The sequence below is a fragment of the Echiichthys vipera genome (assembly GCF_963691815.1).
Source record: "Echiichthys vipera genome assembly, chromosome: 15".
In the NCBI taxonomy this organism is placed as follows: domain Eukaryota; kingdom Metazoa; phylum Chordata; class Actinopteri; order Perciformes; family Trachinidae; genus Echiichthys; species Echiichthys vipera.
In genome coordinates, this window is record NC_139840.1 from 10547853 (window position 1) to 10562376 (window position 14524).

The 14524-nt window shown below is 40.7% G+C and overlaps 1 protein-coding gene across 2 annotated transcripts; it reads left to right on the top strand.

Annotated features, from left to right (window-relative positions):
* The first annotated feature begins 4856 nt into the window (after positions 1 to 4856).
* adcyap1b (adenylate cyclase activating polypeptide 1b) lies at positions 4857 to 10079 on the top strand. 2 transcript variants are annotated; one of them, XM_083928858.1, is made up of 5 exons: positions 4857 to 5016; positions 5421 to 5525; positions 6489 to 6623; positions 6997 to 7101; positions 7738 to 10079. In XM_083928858.1, exons 2-5 carry the CDS (start codon positions 5422 to 5424, stop codon positions 7919 to 7921), a joined length of 528 nt encoding a protein of 175 aa, XP_083784984.1. In that variant the 5' UTR covers positions 4857 to 5016; position 5421; the 3' UTR covers positions 7922 to 10079. The 2 variants fall into 2 exon arrangements, with proteins under 2 accessions (XP_083784984.1, XP_083784985.1); XM_083928859.1 differs by lacking the exon at positions 6997 to 7101.
* The last annotated feature ends 4445 nt before the right edge of the window (positions 10080 to 14524 follow it).

Sequence of the window (14524 nt, forward strand, 5' to 3'; positions counted from 1 at the left end):
AGGAATGATGCTGCGTTCAAGTACTCATATTACACTCGTACTTTCGGCTTTTCCAGCTTCAATTGATCCTGAAACACCAAGAACACACCAAAAGTAACCAGAACTATTGCTGGCTTCTGACTTGTTGCTTTGGATTTTTAAAAATAATATTTTTTGAAACGTCTTAAACTATCTTACAATTCACAAAAAACATTAGCCTACAAGGAAGTCTGAAAAAACCAACACACTTTTTGTCCAGGTTAGGACTGTTGCCATAATAATAATGATGATAACCAATAATAACGTGTATAAATTAGGGCTGCAGTTTATGATCGTTTTCATTAAAAAATTAATCTCGATTAATCGTTTTGCTCATTAAAACGCAAAAAAAAATGAGAGCTTGTTATGATGAACATGTTTCAAAAAACCTCAACTGATAAAACAGAGAAAAGCATCACATATAAAAAAATATCTAAATATTTGCTGATTGTTTTCCTGTCAATCGACTGATCGTTTCGGATCAAGCATACATTTCTTTGTTATGTCGTGCATAGTAAACTAAACACATCCTCTCTACACCTTTCATTCATGTTTTGAAATAAAAGTGCCTGTAGTGATTCAATAAAACTTCAAATGTAACTTTTATTCTCTTGCTCTGTTTCTTTCATGTAGGCTCATACCGGCATGTGCTGTTATTTTCGATAACACTTGAACGTCACATCATCTCCTATTGAATGGTTTTCCCTTGTGCCCAATATGGCCGACATCACAGGTTCAGATTGAGGACAAAATCCACCACCTGGTTCAGTGCTAAATAAATAAAACTGTTCTAATTTTCATCACTCAATCAGATCATGTACAAATATTTTAAATTGCATAATTAAGACATAAATATGGGCGTGGTCTCGTGCCGTTTAACCTTTGAACCTTATTTCCCAATGTGCAGTTATCTGGCGCCCTCTATGGTTTTATGAGAGGATGCATGAGACTTTATAGTCTACTTATGCTTCTTATATTTACATTAAATATAGACTTGGAGTTAACAAATGGTGTATGATGATGGCCTATTTAAGAGAAACAGAGTGGGCCTGGGCACACACACTTTCTATGGACGGCCATAGGTTATGTCCTGATAATATGGATGGTTATAGTTATGATAAAACAGATAAAAGGCTAGGATACAGCTGTTTTTGAGGGATTGCATCTTGAACACATATAGCAGAGACAACAGTACTATAACACTGCTGGTAGGATTATGAGACCTTTTTGAGTTTGAAGGGATTTGCTGACCCCTATTGACTTTGGGTGCACTGTGCGCAGGCAGCTCTGCAAATTACCCCTGGGAGATGTCTCCTAAAAATTCTCATCTGTGGTAAACACGACGTAGGTCTACTAAACACACTCACAAACACACACGGGGGGTAATCCTAGTGAGCCTTTTTCTCCATTTTCAGTAATGGCATCACTATAATTTCCATATACCATAAAACTCTTTTTGTGACCCAATATTTTTTTTATTATTAAACAGATCTAAAACACAGTTTTGGACTGTATGTCACAATCTTCTTCAATAATTGTCACTTGCTCAAGTGTCAGGTTATATTATATTTTATCACAGTTATGTATTGCTATAAAAATGAACATTAAAGATGCATGCTCATATAAGACGTCTGGAGTTCATATGGGCTCATAAAACATTTAATTGGATAAGATAATTTTAGATCCTTTGTGGGGTAGTGGCGGACAGACGGGGCAGTGTGAGCGAGTAGAGGCACACTCTATAGCAGTGGTTCCCGACCTGATGATTGAGATCTGTATATAATCATACGTTATAGAGTAAATGCATATGACAATTAATTGTATCTCTTTGATTTGCTTTCATAGAGTGTTGCAGTGATGAGACCTAAAACCTGGAAATTAGTTTTTCTGCAAGATATCACGATGTTACTTTTGGTTCCTTCCTCTCAAAGTAAATGTTTTTTTTTTAGAAAGGGATTTTGGTTAGATGCCTGAAATAAGGTCTGTGTTTACCATAAGCTAAAGATATGTTCATGTTTCATTCATCTACGACGTGAAATACATCAATAAATATCCCACTCCTGAATTTCTAAAGCTTAAACAAGTGGATAAATGAGACTACAGAGGTTGTCAAACACCATCACCATCACATGGGACCTCAGTTGGAAGCTAACGGTGGTTGGTTAGTTCATTTATTGGCATTTATAATGCTAGTTTTTTACTTCTGCCGATTGCATTTAAGCTTCAAAAATCATAAAAGTGGTGTGGAGATTACTCTGCAGAACACTGCTGTACCATTGTTTTTGGTTAGGGAACCAGGACAATGCTAACTTCCAGGTTGGCCTACAAAACGATGGCTTCCGTGCAGCACTCTATTTAGGCATCTGGGGCGGCAGTAGCTCAGTCCATAGGTGAGTTGGCTGGGAACTGTAGGGTTGCTGGTTCAAGTCCCTGTGTGGATCATGTATGGAGCGTGGAGTGGTGGCTGGAGAGGTGCCAGTACATCTCCTGGGCACTGCTTCGGTGCTGTTGAGCAAGGCACCGAACCCCCAACTGCTCGGGGCGCCGGTCACTGGCAGCCCCCTCACTCTAACATCTCTTAATTGCATGTATAGGTCCTGTCTGTGCATGTGTGTATTTCGGGCCTGTGTGTGTGTAACATGATTAATAATAAGAGTGAAAAAATTAAATTTCCCCGATGTGGGATAAATAAAGTAATTCTTCTTCTTCATTTTGAATCAAGATGGTGAATGAGACAGGGAAGAAAAAAGAAGTAGGGTAGTTCTGCTACACTATTGTATATTCATTTTTCGGACTTTTCTTAAATAATCGCTTTTAACTTGTGAAATACTGACAGCATCACCTCTGCAGGCCTCTTAAATGAAACACAGAGATGTTTAAAGGGGGGAAATCACCACTCAGACATCCAACCTGCAACAAGAGGTCACAACACTGCTTCATTTTCTGTCTATGGTCACAAAGAAAAAGGCCTTTATGAACATATGCTATGAATGGATTCAAATGAGCCCAGTAGACTCATCCTTGTTGTCTTATTTACATATCTTATTAAAAGATCTTATTAGGTGAGGATAAGACAAAAGCACTCATTGGAGTTCTGACTCATCTCTTCCCTCATGGGCCCCGGTGGTGATGACTGAACCTCGCGTGTTTCTCTTCCTGTCCTCATGATGGCGCCGTTCACTCAGGCTCTTGCGCTGCATCTTTCCCCGCTGCACCAGGCCTAATGGTTAGTCGTCGGCTCCCAGTTAAAACACATGGGGTTTAAGTTGTGCTCTCCATAGGAATCACGCCCCGCGAAGAATTAGTTGTGGACAGCCCCCCCTCGCAGTGACTGCGCTCTTCGTCACATTGCGTCAGAGTAAACAAAACGCTGACGTGGATCTCTCCTCTTTGGCAAAGTCTTCAGTGTGGTGGTGAGCTTCAGGTCTGATTCAGTGTTGTACAGAGCTAAATCAAAGAGGTGCAGTGACCCAGGGATGGTGATTAAAACGAGGCCCTGTATACAGGACTACTAAATTAGATTTTATACACATGGCACCCAGCCTCCAAATTAAAAGTCTCATAACTCGCATCCTACACACACTGCTATAAGCCATCAGTTTTATATGCCACGAGCATATTAATGCCAAGTTTATACTTAGCTGTGCTTTTATTTGACTGTGTTATTAGCAAATAATAAGTAGAATATTAAAGAAAAGCCGCAAGCATAAAGAGGTTCGACTCATTGGCCAAAAATGTGCCAAATGAGGCTTCATCGGGGAGGACACAATTAGGCCCGACTGCTTCTTGGTTAATTGGCACATATTTAAGAGTATAGCGTTTTCCCCAGTTTTCTTTTCGTTTTAACTTAGGCCATCTATCCGCGCGTTTTGACCATACAGACAGTTTCAGAACAATGTTGGGGAAAATGAGTAAATCGTTTTAAAAGCCACGTAGGCTGATGGCTCTCTGATCCGGCATCCTGCGTCACCAGCTTCAAATCAGATTACTGCCTCGTTTATTTCAACAATGTAACGGATAGGCCGAGGCCTTATAGCGCTGCCATTGGGCGGCCATTAAAGCCACCCCTCGATATCCAGTGAACAATTATTGGAAATGATTACAAAGAGTGACTGTAAATCCAGAAATCCGCTTTTTGAGAGGATTGGTTTCAGCACCGGACAGCTCCTGACTCCCCCAGAGGCCTTGAACTTGGTCGGCGGAAGTCCGATGATCAGCCCCCCTTCCCACCAAAACCATCCAGTCACACGAAACCACCACCACCACCACCACCACGACGACCATCATCACCACCAGTAAAGAAGATCATTTCCCAGATCTGTGGAAATCATAAAAGCCTAATTGGATTTATTGATGACGGTGGGAAATGTCCCGGTGAGGCTACACATCGATTTGTATTGGCCGTCACATCGTCCTGTGCAAAGTTCACGCCTTCACGTGTTCACACACATTTCCGCCCCACCCCCTTATTATTATTTTTTTTTTATAAAAAAAAGGAAGAAAGTTTGGAAGTAAACTTTAATTTTAGGGGGGAGGTGGAGGTGGAGGGGGGGGGGGGGGGGAGTGACGGATGCAGCGATGAGGAAGGAACTGTACTTTTATATTCCGGGAGGCAATGTCGATGACGTCTATAGCATCCTTAATGTGACATACTGGAGGGGAAGGGGGGGGGGCGCTTACGATTCATGGATAAAAATCCAAGGCAGTCACAGCTCAGGACAAAAGTTTAGAGCAACGATATGCAGACGAACATTCAGCGCACTTCCCCATCGAGTCTGTGTTTGCCCTCGCGACCGGTTGACTCATACTAATTGTGTCCAAAAGTGAGGCAGGCTGCACCGAGGGGAACATAAGGAGACGACGGAGGCGCTTCAGTGAGGAAAGAAGTGCCGTGAGAAAGAAACCGTCTCTCTCTCTCACTCTCTCTCACACACACTAGCACAGCCGCGCCCGGATCACATCCTACTGCACAGCGCTCTCCCTGCTTCCCTGCTATAGGTATGTGCTTTATCTGCGGATTGTCTTTAAAAAACTCGGAGAGATTCTCTGATGGAGAGCGAGATAAAGTAATGGAAATTATTCCTTTTTTGACCCCTGCACTGTATGGAGATATGCTGTTTTATTTTTTTAAATACTTTGACGCCGCATGCAAAGGAGTCCGTGTTAGTTCAACTTTTACGAAATGGGATGAATGAAACAGAAATCTTTCTGCGTTTTGAGCAAATGGTTGCTGTGTTTATCCAGTTTATATTAAACAGGCTTATTATTCGATCCAGCTTTGTAGTTTGTGATAAGAGAAGTAACACAGCATGTGAATCTGAGAGAACAAAGAGCGAGCATGTTGTTTCTATAGGAGTGACTAATCTGTTTTAATGTTACGTTTGTCTTTCATTTTCTAACAGCATGGCCAGTTCGAGTAAGGCGACTTTAATCTTGCTCGTCTACGGAATCTTAATGCACTACAGTGTCTTCTGCACACCTATGGGACTAAGTTACCCTAAGATTAGGTAGGTGTTCTGCTTTATGAGTCCTATTAACCTCATTATAGTACTTTATTTATCTGATCCATGTGTATGATGAACACAGTTTTTGTTTAATAATGGTATTGCATTGTGATTAATGATTATATCTAAGTTTGTTATTTGGATTTTGGCACTTTTTTCAAATATGTGTGCGTAATTGCGCGCAAACTATATTCGCCAATTGTAAATAACAGAATTGAGAGGGAAAACGAAAGGAAATATACGCAAATGCAGGTCTTGTGTAGGAAAAACACAATGGAAATTGCACAGAGGTATCTGTCCTGTGGGATGGTTCACAGAACTCCCCCTTATTAAAAATGAGAGTGCAGTCAATGTAACTGATAGCCCTTGGGATGACGGTGGACTGGCGTCACCAAGGAGAGGAGAGGCAAAACGAATAGGAGAGCGCTATCCATTTAAGATTTATTCTTTTTTTTTTCCTATGAAAAGCATATCCATAATTTGGGCGTGGTTCTTACTGAAGCTAATATTTCACTGGTAATTGCGGCATTCTTTTAATAAAAAAATTGTCTCCACGCCTACACTAAATGTGATCATTTCTACACCCATTGTTTCCATCCTTAAATAATTAATGAGGCTGTAGCCTGTGTTGAGAGCAGCAGCTCCAAGTTGCAATTTAAAACAGATTATCCCAATGAAAAACAAGAATGTATTAAAGATAAAAAATAAATAAGGCTATACATCATAACACATTTTAAATCATTCTTTTCTGGGGGGGTCAGATTTAAATTCGTTTTCTGGTTTTATTTCAAAACACCTCCAGATATTTTTTTTGTTATCTTCCCTTATCTCTAATCTAATGCATTTAACCTCCCAGTGATTTTAGAAACGGATGCAGACATGTTGGCATTCTTTCACTGCTGCGTCCCACTTGTGCACGGATCAAATTGGTGATGAATGCTCTCTCTTTTTTTTTTTTTTGTGCAGACTTGAAAACGACGCCTTCGATGAAGATGGGAATTCATTATCCGACATGGGCTTTGATAGCGATCAGATTGCTATACGGAGCCCGCCATCCTTAAACGACGACGCGTACACGCTGTACTACCCACCGGAGAAGAGGTAAACGCGCTTTTCAGTACGCACCTAAAGCCTTCAGCTGGATTCCACGTTAATGACTTATTTGCTGTTTGCGATAATGTTTGCTTGCTTTGTTTTACCCAGAGTTTCTCATGTTATTTGTTCAGTGTTATTTTCATACCGAGTAGCCTAAAATGTTGCTTCCAAATACTGTTAATAATAAGGATAAAAGCTCGGCAGATACGGAATCAAGCCTGTGTATAAAAATAAGGGCTATAAGGCTGCGGTTTAATTGCCCCTGGTGTGATATCGGACCTGCGGGTGGGTGGGAACATTTTAGGCTACTTTTGATCATTTTGTCTGCGCTTTTTTTAGTCACTGATGATCTATGTGTTTTGGCGTTTTATCATCTCAGACCAGAAAGGCATGCTGAGGAAGAATTAGGTAGAGCCTTGAGGGAGATCCTGGGTCAGTTAACAGCGAGACATTATCTGCATTCTCTGATGACAATTCGTGCAGGGTAAGGGCATTTCTTATGTTCACCTGCAGTCATCATTTTATTTTTTATGTTTCTCCGCTGCAAAAGTCCAGGCTGCTGCATCACTGTGTGTCGTTTCATGTGCCTGTTTATTCTCGTCATTTATTTATACCTCTCTCTCTCTTTAAAAGACGTCTATACATTTTCTTTTTGTTTCTTTTTTGTGTGTGTGTGTTGTTGTTGTTGTGGCGTGGCACTGCGCTCATGATTAGTATATGAGGGTCAGTTTTCTGAGACAAAAATACACCACGAATAAATAATATGTGATTAATCCATACATTGATTTTTGTTTTCCCAAGCTCTAATGAAAGAAAAAAAAAACATGCGTCAGAATATGCAATTGGCTGCAAATGATTAATTTATCACTTGTCTAAAACGCCTTAAATCATTGTTTCTTTGACACTATCTCGCTTGTCGCCCCTTTAAAAAGAAAAAATAAGGATAAAAGGCCGAAAAAGAATGAATTATTGATGATTGTAGGCAACTTTTTCATCCTGGCAGGATACATTTAGATAATCAAAGATGTAAATAAATACATTTTAAAAAAAGCAGAAATCTGTTGCGAAGTGAATTGCTGCATATTTATCTTGCTTTTTTTGTTGTTGTTGTTTTTTTCAGTGATGACACCAGCATGGAGGAAGAGTCAGAGCCCTTATCCAAAAGACATTCAGATGGGATCTTCACCGACAGCTACAGTCGCTATAGAAAGCAGATGGCCGTGCAGAAATACCTGGCAGCGGTTCTGGGAAGAAGGTACAGACAGAGAGTTAGGAACAAAGGACGCCGACTTGCCTATTTGTAGCGTTGTTGAAGCGCCCAAACTGCCCTCCTGTGTATATACACCCAGTCGTTAAATCAAAGTCATTCAGATATATCTGACCAACCAGTGGATTGCGCCTGTGTTCTTTCAACTTGTATTTATGTATGAAGTAAAGCCATTAAAATGAATATTTTAATAATAATATCGTTTTTTTTTTCCTTTTTGTACAAAAGCACTTGATACCGCACAGTTATCCTTTGTGGACCAATATTTTATTTTCATGTTGAGATGTTGAAAACAAAGCAAAATGAGTAAAAAAAAAACAAAAAAAAAGAAGAAGAAGAAGAAGAAGAAGAAATTAGAAAAAAAAGAAGATAATTGTGCACCTTCAACATTATGCGCTTGAAATCTCTAAAGGTCATCTACATATGCAGAAAATAAATAGATTTTAAAAAGACAATCAAAGTATTGAATGTTACACTTATTTTTGTAACCAACGTTCTATTTTTTTAGTGTTGTTTGTTTTTCCAAACAGGCCCAAAGAAGCAGTGAGCATGCTATGTGAGGCATATCCGGCCTATCGTAAATGATAGATGTTGCCCTTGTCCCCCCTCCCCTCCCTCCTCGCTCCCTTAATGGGAGCTCAGTGGGTTTGTAAAGCTTGCTGCCCCTCCAGGAGAATTCAGATGGCTTTTCTTTTGTTGAACAGCCTCTCATATGATGGAAAAAAAAACTGATTGACTTACACGACCATTCATGTAACTGGTGGTAAAATCCGACCCGCTTTTAAACATAACTTTAATTGCAGGCTTTTCCAAGGGCGCTATTTCCTTTGCTAAAGATAAAGGAAGCACTCAAGTTGCAAATCAATGCGGCAAACACTGCTTGCTCACTTGCCTCAAAGTCATTTAATGTTGGGAGATAAATCGTGCTCGATAGGACTGTGTAAAGAATGTTCCATATGTGTGTATTATGTATAGTATAGAAATTACACAGTGCACATGTTCATCTCAATGTTGTCTGTGTCCAGTCAACAGGATTATTCGGGAGAATGTGCTCCAACTGTTGATTGTATTTCGGCATCACTACAAATATTCAGAATGGACCCAGAACATGCAAAGGTGCAGGAAATGAAGCATTTTTTGTGATGAGTGGTGTAGAGGAAAAGGTAGCTAGGAGTTACAGTTGAAGATATTTAACTCTTATTTCCTATTGGTGCATGTGGAAACTGACACCTTGCTAATTTTTGCTTAGAAACTGCATGCCGTTGTGCTTCTTTGGATTGTGCTATTCGGGAGGTGGGCTGTGCTAAGCCTATTTCAGCGCCACTCCCCCCGGAGGGCTAGAGGTGGTGGAAACTGGTACTGCACTGACTTGTTGAATTTGTACCTCCCTTGCTGCTGTCATTGTGGATATCATAAGACAAGACACTGAACCCCCTTTTTTGCTGATTGCCTTTGTCCTGGTAGCGTTTTTTTAAAAAGAATATTTTGCTTCTAGTTCGCCGTGCCAAATAGTTGATTTGACAGTGCTGTGATTCATTGTTAAAACAGAGCTGATCTGTGTTAGATGTCTATGGAGGTTTGTGCAGTGAGGATGTGATGAAGAGATGAGGAGTGTGTTGGGTGAGAGAGAGAGAGAGAGAGAGAGAGAGAGAGAGAGAGAGGTACGCATGGAGAGGAAGAGAAAGCAGGAGACAAAGAGATAATGTGTGAGAGAGGAAACCAAGTTACATAAGAGACAGGTTACAGCACCCACAAGCCTGAGAGAGGTTGTCGCATTCCAGATACAGAAACAAAGGAGGCGAGAGCGCCGCCTCCTCTCCTCACCCGCCAAAGTGACATCAGTGTCAATGAGTTTGATAGAAAATATCAGATGTTGAATTCCCTCCAACTTTGGTATCAGCAGAAGGGTTACGTAAGTGAAGCTGGACGAGTTTCCCTCTCGCACTAGAACGGAGGTGAATGAGATGAAGTCGCTCCAGGAGAGGATTCTTCCCACTGACTTTTATTAGGGAGCTATCTTATGTATTTATTCAATATTATGCAAATGCAGTTTGGTGCACCTCTGCAATCCAATCAGTAGCCCGTGTTCCCCCTTAGAAACGATCAATACACTCCTTGAATTTGGTTTTATTCTACAGGCTCTGTGTGAATGTGTATGTGTGCAGATGTGTTTGCATATTGGTGCGCATTTGTGTTTACGTGTGAGTGTGTGTGTGTGTGTGTGTGTGTGTGTGTGTGTGTGTGTGTGTGTGCGTGTGCATTTGATGTGTGTTTGTGTGAATGGGCGACTGAATGCGCATGTGGAGGTGGAAACAGCTTTTGGCTTTGGTGCCTTGCTTTGACGTGAGAAAAAAAAAAAGAACTGAAAAAATTCGCCACAAGTGACAGATGGCAATTTAAGTGGCCCTACAATGCTGCAGTCCATTAGCTTACATTGAAACTTCCTTTTACTCTGTTTAATTGCTCAGCTTAGTCTGCCCCAACAGTAGTAGAAATAGGCTTTCTTTTAAAGCATGGCCAATTATTTATGGAGTATATATAAAAAAAGATAAAATAAAAGAATGTATATGTCGATGGAGAAGGCAATGTGTGTGTGTTGGTGTGTGTGCATGAGTTTGGGGTGTTCAGTGTCTGTGAGAGTTGTGAACAATGACCAGTGTTTGTTGCTGTTGACTATGAGGTGTTGTTGATTATTTTGATATTGGTCTAAACTTATTAATCAGAAAATAGCCCCAACATATTATTTACAACTATGTGCATCACTATTTTAGAATAAAAGGGTTTCAGAACATGACAGAGATGTTGTTCAGATCATAGAAAATGCCTGTTGTTGATATTTCTGAAAGCGCCAAACGCCTTACTTCAATGTTTAATCTCTTATCTATCTGAAAACAATGTGTTTTAAAAGTGAACCTTAGTAACAAGTGACATCGTTATACACACAGGAGTCCTTATATGGGGTTTTACGTTTCTCAATGTTATGAAAGTGTTGTAAGATTTGTATGAATAAATTTTTGTAAACAACAACATTTTCTAATGAATGTCTAATCTTTGAAATACATCATTTTTTAAGTTGATACTTGTGTTCGATAGAAAGCCAGCTGTAGCCTTGTTATACATCTAGTTTACTGTCTTTTGTTTGCAACGTTTAAATAAGAACCAAGCTTAAGTCTTAAACTGAATGTAAACATTTAAAATGTAGATTCTACCTTTAAAAGTTGACTTTACATGTTCACCAAAGGGCCACGTATTTGTCTGAGCAGAGCTCTTCTCCTGAAACAAACACAAACCTCAAGTCTATTACAGAAAAAAAAGATTGAAAAAAAGGTGAGGCATCCTCTAGCAACCACAGCAACAACTCTGCTGTTTCCTAGTGTCGTCCAATCAAGTTAAATTTATCTTTCCAAAGCCAGATCGACAGAAGTGAAACAGAAAATGAGACACTTCTGGTGCATTGTGCAGAACTGATCTAACCTATCAGCAAGATTCATTAATACTGGATTATTACCTCCCAAAAAGCAAAAATTAGGTATATTTGGTGTCTTTTATTGATCAATCATCAGCACATCAGGACATTTCCACATGGTTTTAGAATTTCAAGTTCCAGTTTCTAAAATGGACAAAAAGGTTGAATACATCTAAGGAAATGCAGTCGAATTCAAACTGAAGATCCATCCAACAGCTCTGAGGCGCTCATCAAGATGAGCTATGGCCCTGCACTGAGCAGCAGAGCTCAGAAAGCTTCCCTCCTCCAGGAACAACACCGCGTCTTTCCCCTCACTCCATCCTTGGCCTTGGAAGTGCAGCTGTGTCCCGTGGGAGAGGAGGATGGGTGTGGCAAAGGAGCGCGCGTGTGTGATCTGATCGTCATCAGCCAGCAGAGTGTGTAAGTGTGTGTGTGTATGTGTGTGTATGCACCAGAGCCCATCTAACCCAATCAGAGAAATGTTGCATGGCAACGGTCCACAAAGGAACACGGTTATGTTTACGCATGTGTCAAGTGTGTTTGCAAGTGAGGAAAGGGAGGCAGGTAGAGAGACTTTGTATGTTTGTGTGCATGTATATGTGTGTATTATGCTATTTGTGTGCTTAACAAAAGCCAGACCTTGAGTAGGCTCTTCGTTGGGATGGGGGTTCTACATTACACCTACATCTGTGGACACAGTATGTCTCTGGCAGATACTGTAATAACACTAACAGTCACCGGCACAGGCGAGGACACGTGTTAAATATGATTCATGAAATTCAACAAAATGAATTAGTGACAAGAAACTGCCACACAAACTCTGTGACACACACCTTTGTTTCTTCCCCGAGGACGTCGATTCATGGGAGCTGTCCTGTTGCTATGAAAAGGCTGACAGATTGTCAATTGTGAGGGTTTGAGCTACCTGTGTGATGTATATAACGTTTCCATTCTTTATTAATCCAGCCCTCCATCCCTTCCCCCTCCTTTCTTCCTCTTCAGCTGTCAAGAAGCTGGCTTAGTCCTCTTGACAAATAGAGACTCTTAGATCCCTTGTGTAGCTTCACAAAAGATGCTTGATCAGGTGAAATTAACAAAAATACGTAGGCGTATGTAATATATGTAGTAATGAATTGGATCTGATATTCACGCCCTGATATGCCCACAAGTGGATATTGAAACACATGAGCTTCACATGAGGGGGCCACCCTGAGCCAATCTGTACATAATGTACATTAATGCTTGAATCAATAAAAGATTGCACCTCCTCCCTTATAGCCCTGCATCTTCACTCCTTTATCATATGGCATTCATTCATCACTTCATTTCTTATCTCTCCATTCGTGTCTTTGAGCTGTCTTCAGTTGATCTTAATCTTTCAAGGGAGTTGTGTCCCTGGCTTGTTTTGTGTTGTTGGTGAGTTCTTGGAAGGGAAAATGGGGAGATATCCTAAAATTAGAGCTGCAAAAAACAGCCTGGTCACACCATACAGAGTTTGGAAACATACGCAGCTTTTAATAATCGTGTCTCTGCCCTACAGAGCCTCTAGACACGTCTTAATCATGTTGAGGGTATTAGAGGGGGAAGGGGAGGTTGTGTTCTGGGCTGCTCCAGTGGGGATACCCCCCCCCCCCCAACACCACCTTCCAAGCAACACAGCCACACCCAGCTTTCTTTGTCACCATGTGTCTGATGAGCATGCGGAGCCAGGAGTGTGTGTGCATGTGTAATGCTGATTTATTGCTTGTATGATTAACATTTGGCTCTTTCCTTCAGTTGTGTGTGTTTATTCACTTCAGTTGTGTGTGTTTATTCACCTACAACACAAACACTGCCCCCTCCTTCTCAACCAACTTTCCTCTCGTGCGTCAGGGTTAAGAATACAACACTCACATAAGGAGCCTCCCTTCCCTCCCTTTGCATTTCACCTCATGTATCATTCAGTGGTCAGGTATGGAGGGGGGGGGGTCTGGTCACGGATGCAATGAAACCGGCAACGATAGAAGCCCCGGAGCCCTCTCCATGGCTTTAAATCTCATCTTGTGGTGGTCTCTGTCACATCAACCATTAAGCAGGAGGCACTCTGCGGTGAACAGCAGCCCTCTGGGAGCGGGGGGTGACAGAGGAGACAGGGAGGAAGAAAATAGGAGGTGTGGATGAAGTTTTGTGATGCATTTCGTTACTATGATACAAATATTACAAATATTACAAACTACAAGCAATGATTAAGTGTGCGTTGGCTGCCAATTTAAACGTCAAGTCAACACACATCAACATTAGCATTTATGTGAAGTCATGTTTCTATGTTCATGTTTAATTTAAGTCAAAGAATTAATTTTCTTTTTTTAAATAACTCACTGAATCATTTCCAGCGTAGTTCAAGCACATAGAACTTTTGGGTCAAGTGAATAAAAAAAACTGTGGTTGCTGTTGACAGTAGCTATGTAGGTATGTGCAGGATGTCCCTTGTCCGGCAAGTGACAGTTCTCTCTGACCGATCAATGGTCTGCAGTGTTTTAACTCCACTTTCTTGTATCGGCTCAGCTCGCTAGGAAAGCTCGACCGAGGTGCTACCCAAAAAAAAACCTGTGTATTAACCACATCTTTTACTAATGGAAATGTGACAATAACCATTCTAATGTGTAACGAACTGAACTTAACTGGGCTGCTTGGTGGAAATGCAATTGATGTTCACCAGCTAGTTGCTAACTGTGTCAGTCTGCTGACCATGTAGCGTACAGTGGCGTTATCAGAGCTTTTAACGTCACAGCCGATGAGACTGAACCAATACATTAAAACCGTGGCCCATAAAACCAAAGCAATGAGCTAAAAAAGAAGCTTAGCTTTGTCTCTCCTTTTTAATTGCATCCATTGTAAATATAGAATAATGATTAGAGCAGCTTTAATCACAGCTGTAGTCAAAACCAATGCCGGGTCAAGTCTGACCAAGAGAGTCCTGTTCCTGACCATACTAGGCGATAATGTCTTTCCAATGCCAATATATTGATTAAGGAGTAATGATGAATTTATAAAGTTTAATCTATCTTTGAACATCAAACTAATCAATGCTTAGATTTCTGTACGACTGATCCCGAATCAGCAGCCAGGATCACCTTGACAAGTTAACTCAATAACTGAGTCCAAGACAATGGCGGGTTCAACAAGGTAAATCAA